General features: G+C 43.4%; 1 protein-coding gene across 4 annotated transcripts in view; it reads right to left on the bottom strand.

The window, feature by feature from the left end:
* Positions 1 to 20,909, bottom strand: part of p3h4 (prolyl 3-hydroxylase family member 4 (inactive)) — a 56,258-nt gene that overhangs the window by 4,132 nt on the left and 31,217 nt on the right. For 2 of the 4 annotated variants that reach the window (XR_007186971.1, XM_048206148.1), the window contains exons 2-6: positions 13,721 to 13,870; positions 13,453 to 13,624; positions 13,087 to 13,215; positions 12,270 to 12,415; positions 11,912 to 11,995 (exon numbers count right to left, since the gene is read on the bottom strand). Coding sequence is in view for 3 of the 4 variants with exons in the window: in XM_048206148.1 (XP_048062105.1) it covers positions 11,912 to 11,995; positions 12,270 to 12,415; positions 13,087 to 13,215; positions 13,453 to 13,624; positions 13,721 to 13,870 (681 nt within the window). In the remaining variant the exon portion in view is untranslated. Of the gene's footprint in view, positions 1 to 10,434; positions 11,700 to 11,911; positions 11,996 to 12,269; positions 12,416 to 13,086; positions 13,216 to 13,452; positions 13,625 to 13,720; positions 13,871 to 20,909 lie in introns of those variants that run through there. The other 2 variants (XM_048206150.1, XM_048206149.1) reach the window with 2 other exon arrangements.

Genomic DNA, 20,909 nt, shown 5'->3' with positions numbered 1-20,909 from the left:
AGCTTTACGCACTGGACACACTGTTGCTTTGTGACCCAGTTGTTGGCAGTAAAAGCAAACAAGTTTTTTCTCAGGAGCCACTTTCTTTGCCTGAGTAACAGAGTCAGTATTAGGTTCCCCAGAACTACTGGGAGGGGTTTTAAAGTTACCTTTCATTGGTTGGGAGCGCTGACTGCCACGGTGAGCGTTGATGTACTGCTGAGCCAGTTTAGCAGCATCCAGTCCAGTTATCGGCTCATGTTCCTTGACCCAGACTCGAATCTCATAGGATAGAACACACAGAAACTGTTCCAGGACTATTGTCTCACCGATCTCCTCCTTTGTGCGCAGCTCAGGTCTCACCCAGCATAGGTACAAATTCTGCAGTCGATTGTACGTTTCCGTCGGTGACTCTCCAGCTGGAGTAGAAGTGGCCCGGAACCGTTGGTTGTAAGTCTCTGGCGAGATATTGAACTTTTCCAACAGCACCTCCTTCAGCTGTTGTAAACCTCTGCTCGGTCCTCGTCCATGGCCAGATAGGCTTCCAGCGCTTGCCCAGACAGCAGTGGAACCAGATGATAACTCCATTCATCCTCTGGCCACCTCCAGGTTCTGGGCAGATGCTCGAAACGGCACAAGAAGTTCTCAATGTCCTCCCCCTGCTGGAGGACTGGCAACCTCGGCTCCGTTCACGGTGTCGGCAAGCGGTAGTACCCCATGTCGGTCGGTGAGTCTGGATCTCTTTGACAAGCGGTGCTTCTACATTGAGCTGGTGTTGGAAGCTCCATCCGTGGACTTTCGGCCTCACTCGACACCTCAGCTGGCCGGACAGCTTGCATAATCGACTCCCGCAGACTCCGTAGCTCCATCACGAATCTTTGCTCTCTCTGCTCCTGTGTGCTCAGGAAGTCGCGCATCACTGCAAACATCCCACCACTAGATGTTGGAGCAGAAGAGATGGACTCTTGAGGTTGAACTGGTGGAGGATTCTCCTCTCTCTCCTCCTCTGTCGACTCAGCAGTGTCCCAGGCCACATCCAACTCAGTGATAGCTTGGGTCTGGGACTGAAGCTCCGTCCTAGGCTTCGGGCCTCTCCCCACAGTTTTGCGAGTAGCCATCCTACTTTTGACACCATATATGGGACAATGGGTCTTTGCAGGCCTGCTGTCAGGCGAAACTGGGTTTGTCCACAAAAATAATAATCCCAAAAAAATATGGCAATACTCGCAGAGATGTAAAGTGTAAAGTGATGTTTATTTACAGTGCTTGAGAGGTGAAAGTCCCAGTAGACAAACGACCAAAGCTATATACAAAAGTAACAAACAAAAATCAAATAACAAAAACTGTATAAAAGAACAAAGAAAGAAAAATATATATATAAATATATACACGCCAGTGTTAATTTTGACAGCAAATTTTGATTTAGTTTTAGTTGATTTAGTTTTAAATGGCATGTTTTGACAAACATGCCATTTAGTTTTAGTCATATTTTAGTCATCGGAAAATGTTTTAGTTTTAGTCTATTTTTTTTTTTTAAATCTAATTTAGTTAAGTTATAATGCATTAAGCATTTCTCTAACAATACACAGATACTATACAGTGATATAGGTACATCTGATATTCCCCAAACTGTTTATGTTCACCCAACTGTACTTTGCTCGCCAAAGCGGACGGTTTTTGACCGTTAAAGTGCAAAAAGACACAAAAGAGCAAAATTCTGTACTTTTCAGGAATTGACACTTTTCATTGAGGTACTATTATAGTTTTCGTTTAAAAATTTATTAGATTTGATTTTTAGTTTTTCTGCTTTCATTGTAATTTTAGTTCAAAGTTTTAGTATTTTTTTGTGTTTATGTCTTTTAGTTTTTGCTTTTAAATGTCTATAAGTTTTTATTTCTGTTTGTTATTTTAATACCTCAGGTTAAGCTAAAGCTTAGCAACTTGTAATGGTGGTGGCCCCCAAAAAACAATTCACAATTAATAGTTCAATAAAATGTTTTTAATTAGACTTGTTCGGGCGCCAGGCAGGTATAGGCCTGCCAAAAAAAAAAGAGAAAAAACCCAGGATAGCTTTAAATAACCACCTGTTACGTTTAATAAACTCAAAATATTCAGTCTCTCTTTTCCATTAAGTTTACTTAAATGGGTTTACACAATAAGACACCCACCAAAAATAAGAAAAACCATCAAACTTAGTTTGATACAAAACCAACTAATGAACAATATAGCCAATAATTTCAGACCCTGCTACTTATTCTCTTTGTTCGTGGTTTGTATTTAGATACGTGCAGATACGTCACAGTTCATTAACATGGCTTTCGCAACAGTAGAACATGTCCATTTTAAACCCAACTTTGTCCATGTAAGAGGGGGAAAAAAAACAATGAATAAGAAGTTCGTAGAAGGGGAATCAAAAACAAAACAAAATAAATATAAACAATCAGACCGATCAGTTTGTATATGTGTGCGTGTGTGTGTGTCGGAGAGCGCGTGTGCTAGATTGTTTGTGGAAATTAATGAATGGCTTTGCGTCACTGACCCAAGTGCAGCTGATCACCGGGCTATTGAAGAGTGTCTAGGGGCCGTAGTGAACTCAACGATGATCCTTGTTACGACCGGCTTTCCCATTTGGACGGCTTAGCGATGCTTGAACGTGAAGGTAACTTGGCAACTTTGCACCAGTTCACACGCTCAGTGCAGCAGGTCTGGAAGCGGCCAACAGGAACACGAGCCACACCCCACACGGTAACAAGCTCGACTTCTCTCCCACCACTCTCAACTCAGCTGTTCACTTGTGACATCTCCCCCCTTCCGGTGTGTGAGCTTCACCTTATATTCACTTCCCTCACTAATTGATATGCACGCCTCCGTTTTACCTTTTGTGCATTAAAAGTGAAAGTAAACAAATGGCATCCGGACCCAGACTTTTCCGTTCTGCCACAAACTAGTTTATTTCAAGTAATGAATATTTCTTTGGTTTTAGGTTGTTAACTATAATAACCCTTATACTTGTAGAATATATTGAATAATGTGTCAAATAATGTTCTTAGTCTTTCCTTCCTGTGACAAGATACAGTAGTTTACTATGAATTAAATAGAAACCATCCCGAAATACACAGTGACTCTTATTCTGAAATGTCTGCAGTCTGCACTGTAGCAGGCTGCTCATGAGGGTGATATGCATTCTTACAACCGTCTAAAACATATTACCATTTAAACATCGTGTAGTAAACATTGTCATAATTCATCATATATATATATATATATATATATATATATATATATATATATATATATATATATATATATATATATATATATATATATATACATACAGGTCCTTCTCAAAAAATTAGCATATTGTGATAAAAGTTCATTATTTTCCATAATGTAATGATAAAAATTAAACTTTCATATATTTTAGATTCATTGCACACCAACTGAAATATTTCAGGTCTTTTATTGTTTTAATACTGATGATTTTGGCATACAGCTCATGAAAACCCAAAATTAGCATATCTCAAAAAATTAGCATATCATGAAAAGGTTCTCTAAACGAGCTATTAACCTAATCATCTGAATCAACTAATTAACTCTAAACACCTGCAAAAGATTCCTGAGGCTTTTAAAAACTCCCAGCCTGGTTCATTACTCAAAACCGCAATCATGGGTAAGACTGCCGACCTGACTGCTGTCCAGAAGGCCATCATTGACACCCTCAAGCGAGAGGGTAAGACACAGAAAGAAATTTCTGAACGAATAGGCTGTTCCCAGAGTGCTGTATCAAGGCACCTCAGTGGGAAGTCTGTGGGAAGGAAAAAGTGTGGCAAAAAACGCTGCACAACGAGAAGAGGTGACCGGACCCTGAGGAAGATTGTGGAGAAGGACCGATTCCAGACCTTGGGGGACCTGCGGAAGCAGTGGACTGAGTCTGGAGTAGAAACATCCAGAGCCACCGTGCACAGGCGTGTGCAGGAAATGGGCTACAGGTGCCGCATTCCCCAGGTCAAGCCACTTTTGAACCAGAAACAGCGGCAGAAGCGCCTGACCTGGGCTACAGAGAAGCAGCACTGGACTGTTGCTCAGTTTTGCATGTCATTCGGAAATCAAGGTGCCAGAGTCTGGAGGAAGACTGGGGAGAAGGAAATGCCAAAATGCCTGAAGTCCAGTGTCAAGTACCCACAGTCAGTGATGGTCTGGGGTGCCATGTCAGCTGCTGGTGTTGGTCCACTGTGTTTTATCAAGGGCAGGGTCAATGCAGCTAGCTATCAGGAGATTTTGGAGCACTTCATGCTTCCATCTGCTGAAAAGCTTTATGGAGATGAAGATTTCGTTTTTCAGCACGACCTGGCACCTGCTCACAGTGTCAAAACCACTGGTAAATGGTTTACTGACCATGGTATTACTGTGCTCAATTGGCCTGCCAACTCTCCTGACCTGAACCCAATAGAGAATCTGTGGGATATTGCAAAGAGAAAGTTGAGAGACGCAAGACCCAACACTCTGATCTTAAGGCCGCTATCGAAGCATCCTGGGCCTCCATAACACCTCAGCAGTGCCACAGGCTGATTGCCTCCATGCCACGTTGCATTGAAGCAGTCATTTCTGCAAAAGGATTCCCGACCAAGTATTGAGTGCATAACTGAACATAATTATTTGAAGGTTGACTTTTTTTGTATTAAAAACACTTTTCTTTTATTGGTCGGATGAAATATGCTAATTTTTTTTGATTTTTCATGAGCTGTATGCCAAAATCATCAGTATTAAAATAATAAAAGACCTGAAATATTTCAGTTGGTGTGCAATGAATCTAAAATATATGAAAGTTTAATTTTTATCATTACATTATGGAAAATAATGAACTTTTATCACAATATGCTAATTTTTTGAGAAAGACCTGTATATATATATTAGGGCTGTCAATCGATTAAAAATTTTAATCTAATTAATTACATACTCTGTGATTAATTAATCTAAATGAATCGCATACATAATTTTTGCTGTGAAAGTATTAAATATTTCAATTCAAATGAATCAATGCAGGGTTTTTCTTGGGTCAAAAATGGTCTTCGGTGGTGACAGACATGGTAATCCGCACAAACAGTAAAAAGTGCCCTACCCACGTGATCTGCGAGCCCGATACTGACAATAAAGTACCTGTCACTCTCACTGTAATTCTTTCTTGCCCTCTTTGCAAAAAATAAATAAATAAATAAATAAATTTATAGCTCTGTAAGAGAAGATGCTTTTTTGCTAAACCTGAAAAGTATTAAAAAGTAGCATTTTATATTAACTAATAATATAATTTTCTACCATATGCAATTGAATGCACCTAGCTAACAACAACTTGCTTTGTTCTGGTTTCACCTCACTCCAGTCTAAATTAACTGATTTTATAGGTAGGCCTAATTTACTACACATTGTCATTTAAATAACCTGAAAATATTGTGGATTATTAAGGCTAATTTTACTAACCACTCTTGCTAAATGGGGTAAGCACACTTATGTTCTCATTTCAGAGTTGTTCGAGTAAATGATTCATTATAGACCGTGTGGACAGATCCATGGACATCATAAGTTGTTGTCATGATTCATTAAAATGAATCTGTTCAAATGAGTCATTAGGTCGCGAATTGGACATTAGTGGATGTTGACGCGTTGCATGCGAATCGTGACTGTTATTAGGACATCCCATTTGATTTGTCAACACAGAAAACACTTCACCACTGGATAGGATTTTCTTTTTGTTTACTGAAAGTGTGGTTTATGTCAGCTGCACGTGCAGGGCGCCTGTCAGAGAAGATGAGGTGACGTTCTTTTGAGCGCTATTCACACCCAGCGGTTATTCAGGAAAAACATTCTCCGAATGTTCCTCGTGAAACATGGATTCGGTCTTACGAACTTTTAGCATTGTGTCAGTTGATTTAGATATTATGTGTGAGGTAGAGAGAGTGCAAAGACGGTGCTTACTTTGAAGAGAGCTCGCGCGCACGAGGGAGGAGCTCTGCTCGTTATGTCCGTCAGCGCAGCAGTCGTCTCCCTCCTTCATTTTACAGTCGAATGGTGGCTAGAACGGCTCCAGGTTCAAAGGTCAATACGGAGTGGATTAATCTGCGTTATTTTTTCTCAGATTAATTAATCGAAATTAACGCGTTATTTTGACAGCCCTAACATATATATATATATATATATATATATATATATATATATATATATATATATATATATATATATATATATATACGCCTTCCCGAAGAACTCCCAGATTGTGAGAACCGTCTGGGGGTGGAGCATCCACTCGTCTGAGGGAACAATGCTCCGAGATAGCATATCTGCTCCCAAGTTTGTTCTCCCGGGTATGTGAGTCGTTCTGAGCGACTGAAACCTCGGTAATGCCCATTCCAGAAGACGCTTCGCCAGAGCGCATAAGCGCTGGTGATTTATGTATGACACCACTGTCATGCTGTCCGACTGGACTAAGACGTGGCATCCCGTCAGGTGTGCCTGAAACGCGTGAAGGGCTCAAATCACTGCCAACATCTCGAGGCAGTTAATGTGCAGATGGCTTTCTTCGTGAGACCACGAGCTGAAGGCCAGTCTGCCCTTGCAAAGAGCACCCCAACCTGTGTTGGATGCATCTGTTGAGAGCATCGTCCTTCTGGACACCGCCTGTAGGGGTACACCTTGACTGAACCATACAGGGTTTATCCAGGGTTTCAGAGCTGTCAAACAGGCCTGATTGACCCTGAGACGCAGGCAGCCGTGCCGCCAGGCGTGAGGAGGGACCCGGAACTTCAACCAGTATTGCAGAGGCCGCATCCGAAGAAGGCCGAGCTGCAGAACCGGGAAGGCGGAAGCCATCAGCCCTAGCATCCTCTGGAAGAACTTCAGAGGGAGATAGGCTCTGTTCCTGACCGATGCCGCGAGCTGCTGAATGGCCAGAGGTCGCTCTGGCGATACTACAGCCGTCATATGGGCTGAGTCGAAGACTGCACCCAGGAACATTATATGTTGGCTGGGGGGCAGTGAGCTCTTGGCAAAGTTGACCCTGAGACCCAGGCACTCCATGTGGCTGAGTAGCACGGATCTGTGATGCTCCAGCTCGGCTCGTGACTGGGCTAGGATGACCCAGTCATCGAGATAATTGAGAACCCGGATTCCCAACTGTCTCAGTGGGGAAAGCGCCGCGTTCATGCACTTGGTTAAAGTCAAGTCAAGTCACCTTTATTTATATTGTGCTTTTTACAATGCAGATTGTATCAAAGCAGCTTTACATTGAAAACTGGTACATAGTTTTTGCTGCACAGCAGCTATTCAAGAATAGTGTCAATGCAGGCAGATCAAAGCACTGTTGAATAAATGTCAAGAATACTGTTGAATATCAAATGTCAAGTCAAATGTCAAGTGTCCCCAACTAAACAAGCCAAAGGCGACAGCGGCAAGGAACCCAAACTCCAACAGGTGACATCAGGTGGCAAACAAGTGGCAAAATGAAACCAGGCTTAGTGGCCAAACAGTGCCATAAATCTGATAGGATTGCAACATTCAAAGTATTTATTTCAGTTCCATCCAGTTGAGGATCGTATTCGTCACGCCGGTATGGACGGTTTGTTGAGGAACTGTACTACTGGCTGTCGTGTCGATGAGGCCTTCACAGTGGATGATCTAGTCGACTCGATCTCTGCTGATACTTCAGGGCTGCGTTGTGGTCGTGTCCAATTGAGGATCGTATTCATCACGCCGGTATGGTTGGTTTGTTGAGGAACTGTGGCACTGGCTGTCGTGTTGATGATGTCTTCACAATGGATGATCTAGTCGACTCGATCTCTGCTGATACTTCAGGGCTGCGTTGTGGTCGTGTCAAGGCGCAGGTCCTTGGTCATTAAAGTGCGAGGAGCTAGGGACAGCCCGAATGGAAGGACCGTATATTGGTAAGCCACACCCTTGAATGCGAATCTCAAGAATCGCCTGTGATGGGGGGCTATCTGAATGTGAAAGTATGCATCTTTCAGGTCTAGCGAGCAGAACCAGTCCCCGGGGCAAACCTGCACGAGGATCTGCTTCAGCGTTAACATCTTGAACTTCTGCCTCATGAGGGAAAGGTTCAGGAGTCTGAGGTCTAAGATGGGTCTGAGACCGCCATCACTCTAGGGAATGAGGAAGTAATGGCTGTAAAACCCTGACTCGCTCTCTGAGGGGGAGACTATTTCTATAGGCCCCTTCTCTAACAGAGACATCACTTCGGCTTGGAGGACGTGAGCGTCGTCCGTGTTCACTGACGTGGGAAGCACCCCGCCAAAACGCGGGGGTCTGCGAGCAAACTGGAGCGAATAGCCTTGAGATACCCCAGAACCCACTTGATACTCCGCGGATGGCCTGCCAGGCCCGCGTGACAAGACGTTGAATGGCGCCGGGTGGCAGGCCGCTGGGAGGGGGCCCGCACACAGGCGAGTTTTTAGAAATGCTCATGCATCCTCATGAACGTGGCTTGCTGGGTGAAACCGGCAAACAACACGCTGAGAAACTCAGCAAACAGATATATGCTTCTTGGAAAAAATATACATCATGAGTCCCACCTGAGTCAGGGGAGAGCGTCAAGGTATATTCAGCCGAGCGGTGTCGGAAGTGAGACCGCTATTCCTCAATGAACATGGCTTGCGGGGCAGAGCCAGCAAGTCACATAAACAGAGGTCCAGCATAATGAGCATGTTAGTTCCACCGAGCACGAATGAGCATTGAGCTCGCTTTCAGTGAGCGCATACGTCCTCATGAACGTGGCTTGTAGGGGCAGGGCCGGCAAGCGACACGCAGAGAGACTGGAATAAATATGCTACATCGACTGATATACTGAATATATAAATAACATAGGTCTCACCTGAGACGGGTGAGAGTGTCGTTATATTTCTCAAAGAACGCGGTTTGCAGGGCAGAACCGGCAAGCAACGCACTGAGAAATTCAGCAAACTCGGCAGAAATACACTGTATCAACTGAAATATATATATAACATATGTCTCACCCGAGACCGGGGAAGAGCGACATGTTATATTTCTCAATGATTGCGGCTTGTGGGTCGGAACCGGCAAGCAACGCGTAGAGAAACTCAGCGCAAACAGCAAAATCAGCTCCATTAATAGAGTATATAAACATGTTTCTCACCCGAGTCGGGGGAGAACGTCACGTCATATTTATCAATTGACACGGCTTGCGGGGCGGAACCGGCGAGCACATTGAGATAAGGAAAAATACACTCACACAGATAGAAAATGTATCATGAGTCTCGTCTAAGTCAGGGAGAGCATCATGTCAAATTCAGCTGAGGGATTCAGATAACTCTGCAAAAATCTGCTATATAAACTGAATGTATATAACATGGGTGTCACCCAAGAGGGGGGAGAGCGACATGTTATATTTCTCAATAAACGCGGCTCGCGGGCAGAACCGGCAAGCAACGCATAGAGAAGACTCAGTGCAAACAGCAGAAATATGCTCCATTAAATTAAGCATATAACATGTTTCTCAAGCTAGGGAAGAAAGTCATGTCATATTTCTGAACTAACGCGGCTCGCAGGGGAGGGACCGGTGAGCGACGCGCATTGAAATAAGGAGAAATACACTCAATCAGATAGAAAATGTATCATGAGTCTGGCCTAAGTCAGGGGAGAGCATCATGTCAAATTCAGCTGAGAGTGAGAGCTCGCTCTCGTGCTCCCGAGTGAGAGCACGCATCCTCAACGAACGCGGTTTGCAGATGACGCGTTCGGAGAGACGGCATTTGAAGCAAACGCCAGCGAGAAAGTAGAAAAATAAGCTCTGTACTCACCTGACGGAAGACGGCAGGGGATGAGCTGAATGCTCTCAGATGCTGAAGGCGGCACGAGGGCAGCGCGGTGAACAGCTGCTAGAGAGCGAAGATCCGCGGAGCGAGGGGCTCTGCATGTGCCACAGCTGTGGTGCGGCATTGAGGCAACGCTGCCGCGAAAACGGCGATTGAGCTCTTTTAGAGCGGCGAATGCCGCTGGGAAAGCTCTTTTAGAAAGCGCCGTTAAGCCGCGGGAAATGCTCATTAAACGGCGCCGGATGGCGGCAGGAGACGCGCTGAGAGGTGGCCGGAAGCGGGAAGCGGGCGGCTCGAGAGCGGCGCTCGAGGCGGCAGTCTGCGAGGGCGGCGGCGCTGTCTTCGTCTGGCGGTCTCAGCTCAGTCCGCTGCGGGAGCCTCTTCGACGGCGGCGAGAGCTTCTCCCAGGCGAGCTTCTTCCAGGCGGCGAGGCTTCAGCCGGAGATCAGCGAAGAGCGATGTGAAGTCGTCGCTGAAGGAGAGAGAACTGAAATCCTATGGCGAAGCGCTTGCTTATATAGCCCTAAACCCCGCCCATTTCGGCGGGAATATTCGCGGGCTTTGTCGCCATAGGCCGCACAGCTATGCCGCGCCGTCATTAGTTCAACAACTTGTCTATGAGTGAACCAATGACAATGCAGTTACACTGCGTTATTGAAAAAGGCTTCAGTAACGGGGAAAAAGGAGACCTTTCCCCATACGTACGAGTGAAGTATCGAAAGGGAACCCTGTTATGTCATAAAATTCTATGATATAGGCTATGTCAATTAGCATTGCATTATAGATATACATTATTCTTATGAAAAAATACCCAAGATGGCTTAAAGAACACAGATAAGCACAGATATATCATCTCAACTATGTCTATTGTCTAAATGTTTCATCAATCAAAATGTCTCTATCTGCATGTTTATTCAGCTGTAGCAATATCTGATGTCCATATAAGGGATTTCCTGGAAGTTTAATACTTCTATAAATCTCACTTGTGGACTTTCTGTGCGAGGGCACCCTCTGGCTTCCAGTATGAATAAAACAGATTACTTGAGAGTGTTTAGTGCTCCATATTGCTAACCTCACCTCATTTTGTGTAAAAATAGAAAAAATAATACTGAAGTACTTTGTAACGTAGTAACTTGAGTAGGTTTTCAGCAAACTACTTATTTACTCTTACCTGAGTCATATTCTTTTTTAGTACTTGTACTTGATTACAAATTTTCAGTACTCTTTCCACCACTAGTTATAAATCATACTCTTAATAGTTATCCACAAACAGATAAGTATTATTACTGTTGTTATGATTATTCATGAAATGATACAACACATTATAAGGTTGTTTATGCATGTATTATAATGCATTAAATATACCAATGCATTATAAATGCAGACTTCATCAAGTGTTATAATTGTACTCTTAAAAGTTATAGCCACAAATAGGTAAGTATTATAATGTATTGTACATGTTGTTATGATGATTAGTTATAAGATGATACAACATAATATAAGGTTGTTTATAAGGCATTATGCATGTATTATAATGCATTAAGAATACCCTTATAATGCATTGTAAATACAGGCTTCATAGAAAGTGTTACCAAATTTTGCTTTTTTTTTTTGCTTGTGTCACTTAAACACAACATAAACACATCATTGCAGAAACAAGCGGTTGTGTTGTTGTCAACTGTGCCAAAATAAAAGTCTGCTGCACCAGTGTGGCAGGACGCAAGTGACAGCTTATGTCACTTCAGAGTTCCAATTTGTGGTGCAAATGCGACCAGGAAAATGGCCCTAGGGGAAACTCAGTTCTCGGGGGACTGCCCTGGTGCCTAGTTCCTATAACTACCTGGTGCGAAAGCACCTATTGCCTTAGAAACCAAAGCAGATATTCTGAAAAACAAAAGCAAGCCACGGGACATGTAAATCGGATCTGAACAGTTGTGATACACAGTGAGTATGGACAGTCAATCATTTATATCAGATTCCTATCGGATACACAAATAATCGGATTTGGAATGACAGTGTGAATGTAGCTATAGTTGACTTGTTTTTAGATTACTGGATTCAGCTACTGTGCAATTAAATGACACAATGGGGTTTACCTCATCATCTGTCTGTAAATAATTCTGTGCAAACTCCAGCAGTTCCCTCAGTTTGGTTGTTTGATTGTAATATCTAAGAGCTTCCTGTATGGACATAAAGATAAAAATGTTAAAACAGTAGCACTAAAACACAACCAGAACAAAATATAGTTTATGTTGTTTACGGATTTGTTCCTGGGTTTGAGTTAAAAGAAGCCAATTTAACAAACAAAATGTATCTACCACTACAGTGCTGTGATGGGGAAATTCAATCTTTTTTTATTTTATTTGATTAAAATGTTGAGCATCAGAAGCATTACCCTTACTACATATTTGTAATATTGATAAGTTCATAATATGCTTGTGTGTCTGTACTTACTGGTCGTGGTTTGAAATGCTCGTCATGCAGGCCCCACTGTTGTCTGTAGTATCTGTAGTAGGCGATGTTCTGCTGCATTACTTGATCATCTGCATCAAACAGCATATAGCTCGCTGCACACAGAGCTGCATTACGCACATCATTTACTAAAAGGAGAACAAAAGACATTTATAAAGTGATCATTTTAATGAAAACCTTTTACAGATCTATGGGGGTTTGCGATTGGATTGCCATCTTGGAGTGATTGAACTGCTATCTGATCGGGTTTGAACATTTCATTTACACTTGGCCACATAAATGTGTCTTAAAATAAAATGGATAGAAATCCAATTCTTAATTCCCACGCTACATGCAAATTCAAAAAGCTTCATATACAGTACAAAATGGGAGAGTACAAACATCAAAATGGGAGAGGGAGCCGAGTCAGCACTGGTGGGAGAAAATAGTGCTCTCCACTTTTAATGAACATGAGTGTTGGACTTCAGGATGCAACACCAAAAACATCAATAATTGCTCTCAAATCACCTCCTATCTTATATCATGTCCTACCAGTTTTGAATGATGCACCATTCTGGGCAAGTTAGTTATTCCACATTTTTGGATCAACAGTGTATTGTGCCAATACCTGTAGATGTTTCAAAGTCTTGGAAAGTGTTTATGTGAGATCCTGAGAGACCTGCATATCCCCTACAATAAAATTCTGAAATCTGCATACTGATATGAAATAAGGGAAGATTGTAATATTTATTTTGTCTATTGTTGGCAGATGCATTACAACATTGAAGAGTGCTTGTGTATGTGTTTTTATGTTACTTACATTTGTAATAAGCAAACTGCATGTAGTGGTACATGGTGGCAACAAATTTCTCCACAAAGTACCCACCAACATTTGGTATCAAATTCTCCTCACATTTTACTTTACACTTCATTACTTCAAAATAGAAATCTAGGGGAAAGAAAATAAGAGTGAGAATACTGTATTAATCCTGATACAAAAAAAACAACACCAAAAATAATCTTCAACAACCAGTGATGATATAGACTTCCTATGTCAGATCACTGCTGTACTTCTCAAGTAAACCAAAGTCAGTTACTTTTGAACCAAGCCTATTTTCGTTAGGATAGGTTTTTATATTCACAGATATTTGATCCAAATCTGACAATGCCTCATGACATCACTGACCGGCTAAGGTAGGGTAAAAGTCTTTAAACTCCTGCACATCGTATGACCCCTCACAGGACAGCAAACACATGTTGTATGTTTTAAAATACTCAGCAGCTGCCAGCTCCATGTCTCGAGCACTGCTGCTAAAATCCCCAGAATTATACAGCTTTACAGCCTTCAGGAATAAAGCCTGAGAGGTGAGAAGAATGGATATGAATCCATATTTAGTTATTTTGGAAGAGTGATTCTAAAAAGGTTAAAAAGGAAAACAGGACAGAATAAATACCTCATAGGGCTGCTCCTCGTGGTCTATGATGTATTCCTCCATGTCAAACAGGCTTTTATAGTAGTTGAGACTCCTAGATAGCAGAAGGTCCCCAGGGTTTCGCTGGAGATATGTGTGTGCTGCCGAAACTGCTCTCTCCAGCTCATTCATCTAGATGCAGATAACATAAAATACTTTAACATCTGGATTCCCATTTTCAAATATTTCAAATATTGTTTTACAGGTTCTTATTTCTGGCTGTCAGCACCTGACTGCCTGGACAAAACCTTTCAGACTCATTTTACTTTTTTTAATTTTTTTTTATATAATGCGTTATACAACGCAGATCGTTTCAAAACAACTTTACCTGGATAAGCAGGAAAATAATGATTAAATGATGCAAGCAGAGTACAATTCTGCAATTTCTTTAAAAAGTAAATAGTGTCATTGTTCATCTAAAGTTAATTCAGTGTTTATTCAGTTCTGTTGTACTTTGCAACTGTAAACGGATCATCAAATATGAAAAGAGTTCAAATCAGCTATAAAGCAGCTTTGTAGAAAACGTCTCGTATGTAACCCTCATTCCCTGAAGGAGGGAACAGAGACATCACGTCGATGTACCAACGAATTGGGATCTCGCCTGAGAGCCCAATCACCTTCGACTGTAAACTAAATGAGCCAATGGACATTGGCATGCAAGATTTGCATTGCACATTCGGTGACCTGGCAGCTTAGCGGTGTTACAGCAACTGTGGCAACGGGACGTCTCCGTTCCCTCCTTCAGGGAATGAGGGTTACATACAGTTGTGCTAAAAATTATTCATACCCTTAGTAAATATGTCCAAAGAAGGCTGTGAAAATAAATTTGGTCAGATGAAACAAAAAAAAAAGAGCTTTTTGGCAGCAAACACAGATGGGTTTGGTGCACACAGGGGTAAAAAGTACCCCATGTGTACAATGAAATATACGGCTGTATCTTTAATGTTGTGAGCCTATTTTTCTGCCGAAGGTCCTGGACATCTTGATCAGATACATGGAATAATGGATTCTATCAAATACCAACAGATAAAAAATCAAAACCTGACTGTCCCTGTTAGAAGTCATATAATGGGGTTTGGTTGTATCTTCCAACAGGACAATGATCCAAAACAAACATCAAAATCAACACAAAAATGGGTCACTGAGCACAAAACCAAGCTTCCGCCATGGCCGTCCCAGTCCCCTGACCTGTCCCTAAAGAAAATGAGTGGAGTGAACTGAAGAGAAGAAGCACCAACATGGAGCTGTGAATCTGAAGAATCTGGAGAGATTCTGCATGAAGGAATGGTCTCTGATCTCTTGTCAGGTGTTCTCCAAACTCATCAGGCATTATAGGTGAAGACTCAGAGCTGTTATCTTGGGAAAAGGAGGTTGCAAAAAGTATTGAATAAAAGGGTATGATTAATTGTGAGCAATGTGTATTAGAGAAACACATTTATTTCATAATGAGATTTTCCCCCATTTAAAATTATTATTCTCCAATGAAAGGTTGGATTTTTGTAGATTTTTAAAATAAAAGATCAAAATAATTAATGATGCAGATTTATTTTCACAGCCTTCTTTGGTCATATTTACTAAGAGTATGAATAATTTTTAGCACAACTGTATGTAACCGAGACGTTCCTTTTCAGTCTGTCATGTTAGACATAACGTCGACATACCGATGAAATGGGATCCCCAACAATGCGCCACTGTTGCTGTCCCTTCCAGCACCCTGCATAAGCCTCCTAACTCCCTCATCGGGACCTCATAGAGGGGACTCTCGCCGAAGTGATGGTGTCTACCACCATCTGGGGTAGATCACCTAAGTCCTGTGCATCCAGTCCAGAGACCAGACATGGAGATTCCAGAGGTCTGGTCACAGGTGCCATAGGGTGCCTGTCTCTAAGAAAACAGTTCCTTCCTAAGAGGAATGCACCAGGGAGGGGCTGTGGTGAGGAGCATCAGTTCTGGGAACCAGGTCTGGTTGGGCCAACATGGGGCAACTAGCAAGACCTGCTGCTCATCCTCCCTGACTTTGCAATAGTGTCTGTGCAATAGGGCTGCACAATTAATCGCATGATTTGAAAAATAACATTGAAAGCACGCTTAAGCGATTTGGCTTAGTGCGATTATGAAATCGCAAAGGCTGCGATTAATTTTTTATAAGCGGCATTCTTCTATGAGATGATGTGGCTTCTTACACAGAATAAGCGAGCTGTGCCTAACCCTTGTTAACCCACCCCCTGTTAGCTAACCCTAACCCTCATGTTTAATCAAAGCATTTCAGTCTTCTGTTTATTCAGCTACAGCGATAGTGTGACGACTCGTTACTCACAGTAGGATCCATTTGCAGGCTTTATTATAAAACATAGTCAAACAGGCAGTGGTCAGTACCGGCAGATACAGTGACAGAGGGCAGACAAAGTCGTGGTCGTAAAACAAGCAGCAGATCAGGACAGGCGGAGAGCAATCACAGGTTAAAACACAAAGCAAATAGTCCAGAAGGCAGGCAGCAGTACGGCTTGCCAGAGGACATCGTTTCTAACAGAGGTGCTCAGTTCACCTCACGCCTCTGGTCGGCATTCTTCAGGTCACTCGACATCAATGTAAGCCTGACATCCGGAGGGGGGGGGGGCTCTGTCACAGTGACGAACTTCGTGATTCCTTCCTCTGGCCAGCAGAGGGCGCCCTCACCTGAATACTGACACTCGCACATACACTACATTTCCCATCAGCTCCGTACCTAGTACTGATCACACCACCCAGCTGCAGCTCATTGGTTAGGTCTATATAAACTGTTCCTGCACTAGTCCTCGTTGCGAGGTCTTGTTTACTAAGGTTCTGAGCGTTATTTCCTGTTTTGCCTATCCTGACCCAGTTTGATTACCTGTTTACGATTCTCTGCGGTATCAGACGGCAGGCCATGGAGAATCTGTCGAATCTGTCGATGACCGTAAGAATGGTTGTGTGATCATTGGATACTGGCAGGACTGTGACAAAGTCAATAGCGATATGTGACCAGGGATGGTGTGGGAGGGGTAAAGGTTGAAGCAGACCAGCAGGCAGTTGTCGTGATGGTTTCTGTGTATTGCAGATCTGGCATTGATGTACGAACGTGGTGGCATCTGTGCACAGCGTCGGCCACCAGAATCGGTTCTGCAGGAGATGGATGGTAGACGTAATACCAGGATGACCGGAAGAGGGCAGACAATGAACCTGATCCAATACCCGCTTCTGAAGAGGCACAGGGATAGAGTTTAGCTGGAGTACCCTGTCTCTGTGACAGAATGGCACCCAGGCCAGAACTGGAGGCATCCACCTCTACCACGAAAGGGAGATTAGGATCGGGGTGGTGCAGGATGGGCGATGAGACAAAGCGTTGCTTGAGGTCCTTGAATGACTGCATGGCGGGACCAGACCATACAAGATGCTTGATTCCCCTCTTGACCATTGATGTGAGTGGGCTGGCTACAGAAATTTCTAATGAAACGTCTATAAAAATTGGCGAACCCCAGGAAACGTTGCAGCTCCTTTAGCGTGGTGGGTTGCGGCCAATTGAGAATGGCACTGACCTTGTGCTCATCCATCGCGATTCCTTCTGGACTGATGACGTACTCCAAGAATGCAGTGGAGGTTCTGTGGAACTCGCATTTCTCCGCCTTGGCGTACAGTTGGTGTTGAATTAGTCTCGAGTACTGCTCTGACATTACGAATATGTTCGCTAAGGGTGTCAGAATAGATTAAGATGTCATTGATGTAAACTATGACAATCTTGTTGAGCATTTCTCTGAATAAGTCGTTGATAAATGACTGAAACACGGATGGACTGTTGACCAGGTACTCTTACTCAGTACTCATAGTGACCAGTAGTTGTGGAAAAAGCTGTCTTCCATTCATCCCCCTCTCGAATCCGAATTAAGTTGCATGCACTGCGTAGATCCAACTTGGTGTAGTATCTAGCCGAACGAAGCTGTTCCAGTGGTGCAGGGACCAGAGGTAATGGGTAGCAAAATTTGACTGTCACCTCGTTAAGTCCACGATAGTCAATGCATGGTCAAAATCCCCCATCCTTCTTGTGAACGAAGAAGAATCCTGCAGAAGCAGGAGATGTAGAAGGTCGTATAAAGCCCTTAGCTTGTTCCTCTTCGATGTATTTAGTCATGGCTTCGGATTCAGGCTGTGAGAGGGGAAATATGTGTCCCCTGGGAGGCGTTGCGCCAGGTATGAGATCAATGGCACAGTCGTAGTCACGGTGTGGTGGCAGCTTTGAGGCTTTAACTTTACTAAAGGCCACTGATAAGTCTCTATATTCCTCAGGAAGGTTAAAATCAGTAGATTTTTCTTCAGTGACATTGACAGATTGAACGGGCAGAGAAGACATGAGTGAGAGGCATTCTGGGTAGCATGATTTGTTCCACTGTGTGATTTGTCCCTCCTTCCATGAGACATGGGGGTCGTGTCTCCGAAGCCAGGGTAGCCCGAGAATGACCGGAGTGTTGGATGTGGGGAGAATGTAGAATTGAATCCTCTCAGTGTGAAAGAGACCAGTCCGCATCAGTAGTTCCTGTGTTATGGAAGATATATGTCCAGACCCCAGTGGTCTTCCATCTATCGCCTCCACTGTTAGGGAAGATGAACACTGAATTAGGGCTATGTGATTAGCCTGGCCAGAGGAGGGAATCATGGAGTTTGTCACTGTGACAGATGGGATTTCCTGGATTGACGCGTGCTATCTACTTCCGTGGCAGGGCATATTTGCGGTTTCTGCGTGAGAGAGCCCTCTGGCTTTCAGGTGGAGCAGCATTTACTACTGATCACAGAGCCGTACAGCTTTGACAAACTGCGCATAAAATAACCGCAGCCTTTGCCAAATTGCGTGGGGTTTAATTGTGATTAAATTACGATTAATTGTGCTGCCCTACTGTGCAAGTAGGCTCACTGGGGGAAACGCATTGTTGCATAGGCCCTAGGACCAGCTGTGTGCCAGTGCGTCCATGCTGAGGGTCCCCTCAGTCAGGGAGTAAAACAACTGGTAATGGGATGAGTACGGAGAGGCAAACAGGTCTACTAGGTCTATTTTCAGCTCTGAAGTGTCTCCAGATCAACTGGACCACCTGGAGATGGAGTTTCCTATTTTACGGAAGCACAGGCTGCTGTGAGAGCTCGTCGGCTGCATGGCTGAACACGCCTGGCATGTAAACGGCATGAAGCGACCTCAGATACTTCTTACACCAGAGGAGGAGATGGCATGTGAGTTGCGACAAGCAACAGAAGCGTAGGCCACCTTGATGGTTGATGTATGCAACAGTTGCAGTGTTGTCTGTACGGACCAGACCGTGCTTGCCTCGTAGCGGCATTTTGAAGTGGCCCAGCACAAGACGTACTGCTAGCAACTCAAGGCAGTTGATGTGCCAATGCAGTTGGGGACCTGTCCAAATACCCAAAACTGGTGGTGGAGGCATCCGTGGAGACAACAGCATACCTGGACACTTGTTCTAGGGGAACTCCTGCCCGTAGAAACAGTAGGTCTGACCACGGTTTGGTGACAGGCCGGGGTGATTGTCACCTGGTGAGTTCGGTGTTGCCACGCCCATCTCAGGATTAGGCTGTGAAGCCAGTGCTGAAGCAGCCTCATATGAATCAATACAAGTAGTGTTACTGCGGCTGCCATATGCCCCAGGAGACTCTGAAATAATTTCAGTGGGGCCGCTGTCCTACTTTTGAGTGAATTCAATGTTCCTCTGTGAAGGCATGCAGTCTGGTTGACTGAGTCAAGATTCATACCAAGAAAAGCAATCCTTTGAACAGGGAAGAGTTTGCACTTTTCCCAGTTGACCCGAAGCCCCAACTAGCTGATGTGTCTGAGAACCATGTCCCTGTGATCGCACAACTGCTCTTGTGACTGAGCCAGTATAAGCTAGTAGTCAAGACGCAAATGCTGTGTTCTCTCAGGGAACAAAGGCCACCTCTGTGACCTTTGTAAAGATGCGAGGTGACAGGGATAGCCAGCCCGAAGGGGAGGACTTTGTACTGAAATGCCCACCCCTCGAATACAAAGCGAGGAACAATCTGTGAGGAAGAATCGAGACATGAAAGTATGTGTCAAGTTGATCGCTGCAAACCAATCTCGGGATGGATGCACCCAAAGATGCATTTCTGTGTTAGCCTTTTAAATAGGAGCTTGTGAAAGGCCTGACTCAACACTCACAGGTCCAAGATTGGCCACAAAGATTGGTTTATATCTCCCAGTTCGGACTTTATAACTCACAATTGTGAGGGGAAAAAAGTCAGAATTGTGGGATAAACTTGCAATTCTGAGAAAAATAGACAGAATAACGAGTATATATACAAAGTTCTGGCATGAAACTCTAGATGGCGCAGACTAATAGGTCCTTTAACTCCCTCGGGTCGGCGGTCACACCGGCGAGACCACCACGGTTTTTTTCTAACCAGTGTGAAAGAGACTCAAAATACTCTGTCAATGTTGCACATACAATTAAGAGCTATACACCATTTTAATCTGTGGAATATCTTCTTTTATTTGTGTACACTCAGAGTAAAAACAAAATGTTGTGCTTTTTGCAAAATAAAGAAAACTAACATGATGCGTGATCTCTCGTCTCCCTCTAAACGAACTCCAATCTGATAGTTCTCAGAAAATGAACTGTAACTTAGTGAATACTAATCAAAAAAAAAAGAGACTCCTGTCTAAAAAAACGTTGAAATGTCAGGTTTTAAATCGTGTAAGTCAAATCGAAAACAAAAATTCTGTGTTTATGTAATCTGTATGAAAAAAGAGCCATGTCAGAAGTCTGTGATTCAGCTCATTATCCGCTAATGTGGCCACGCCCACGGAGCCAGCGCTATTCAGAGGCAAATTCTGAGGCAATACTTGTATACATCGTCTCAATCGTGTATTTATTGTCTTGAAAAGTGTTTATCTGGATGTTAAAGCCATGGTTAGCGACCTCTAGAAGACATGCAGTTAGTTCCTGGTTCCTGTTCTTCTTTAGATGAATTTGTGGACTAAAGGTGTACAGAGCGCCCTCCGGCTGCAAGTATGAATTGAAAACAGAATCCAGCGTTCATAGTGATGACAATAAATATTGAATAAATATTACTCCTCTGTATAGAAAATTGACATAAACATATGAGAATCCATCAATATTTCTCCAAATTTAAGCTAAAA

This window comes from Megalobrama amblycephala, linkage group LG11, assembly GCF_018812025.1.
Source record: "Megalobrama amblycephala isolate DHTTF-2021 linkage group LG11, ASM1881202v1, whole genome shotgun sequence".
NCBI lineage: Eukaryota > Metazoa > Chordata > Actinopteri > Cypriniformes > Xenocyprididae > Megalobrama > Megalobrama amblycephala.
The sequence above is the reverse complement of the archived record's forward strand: the minus strand, read 5'-3'. Positions and strand labels throughout refer to the sequence as shown.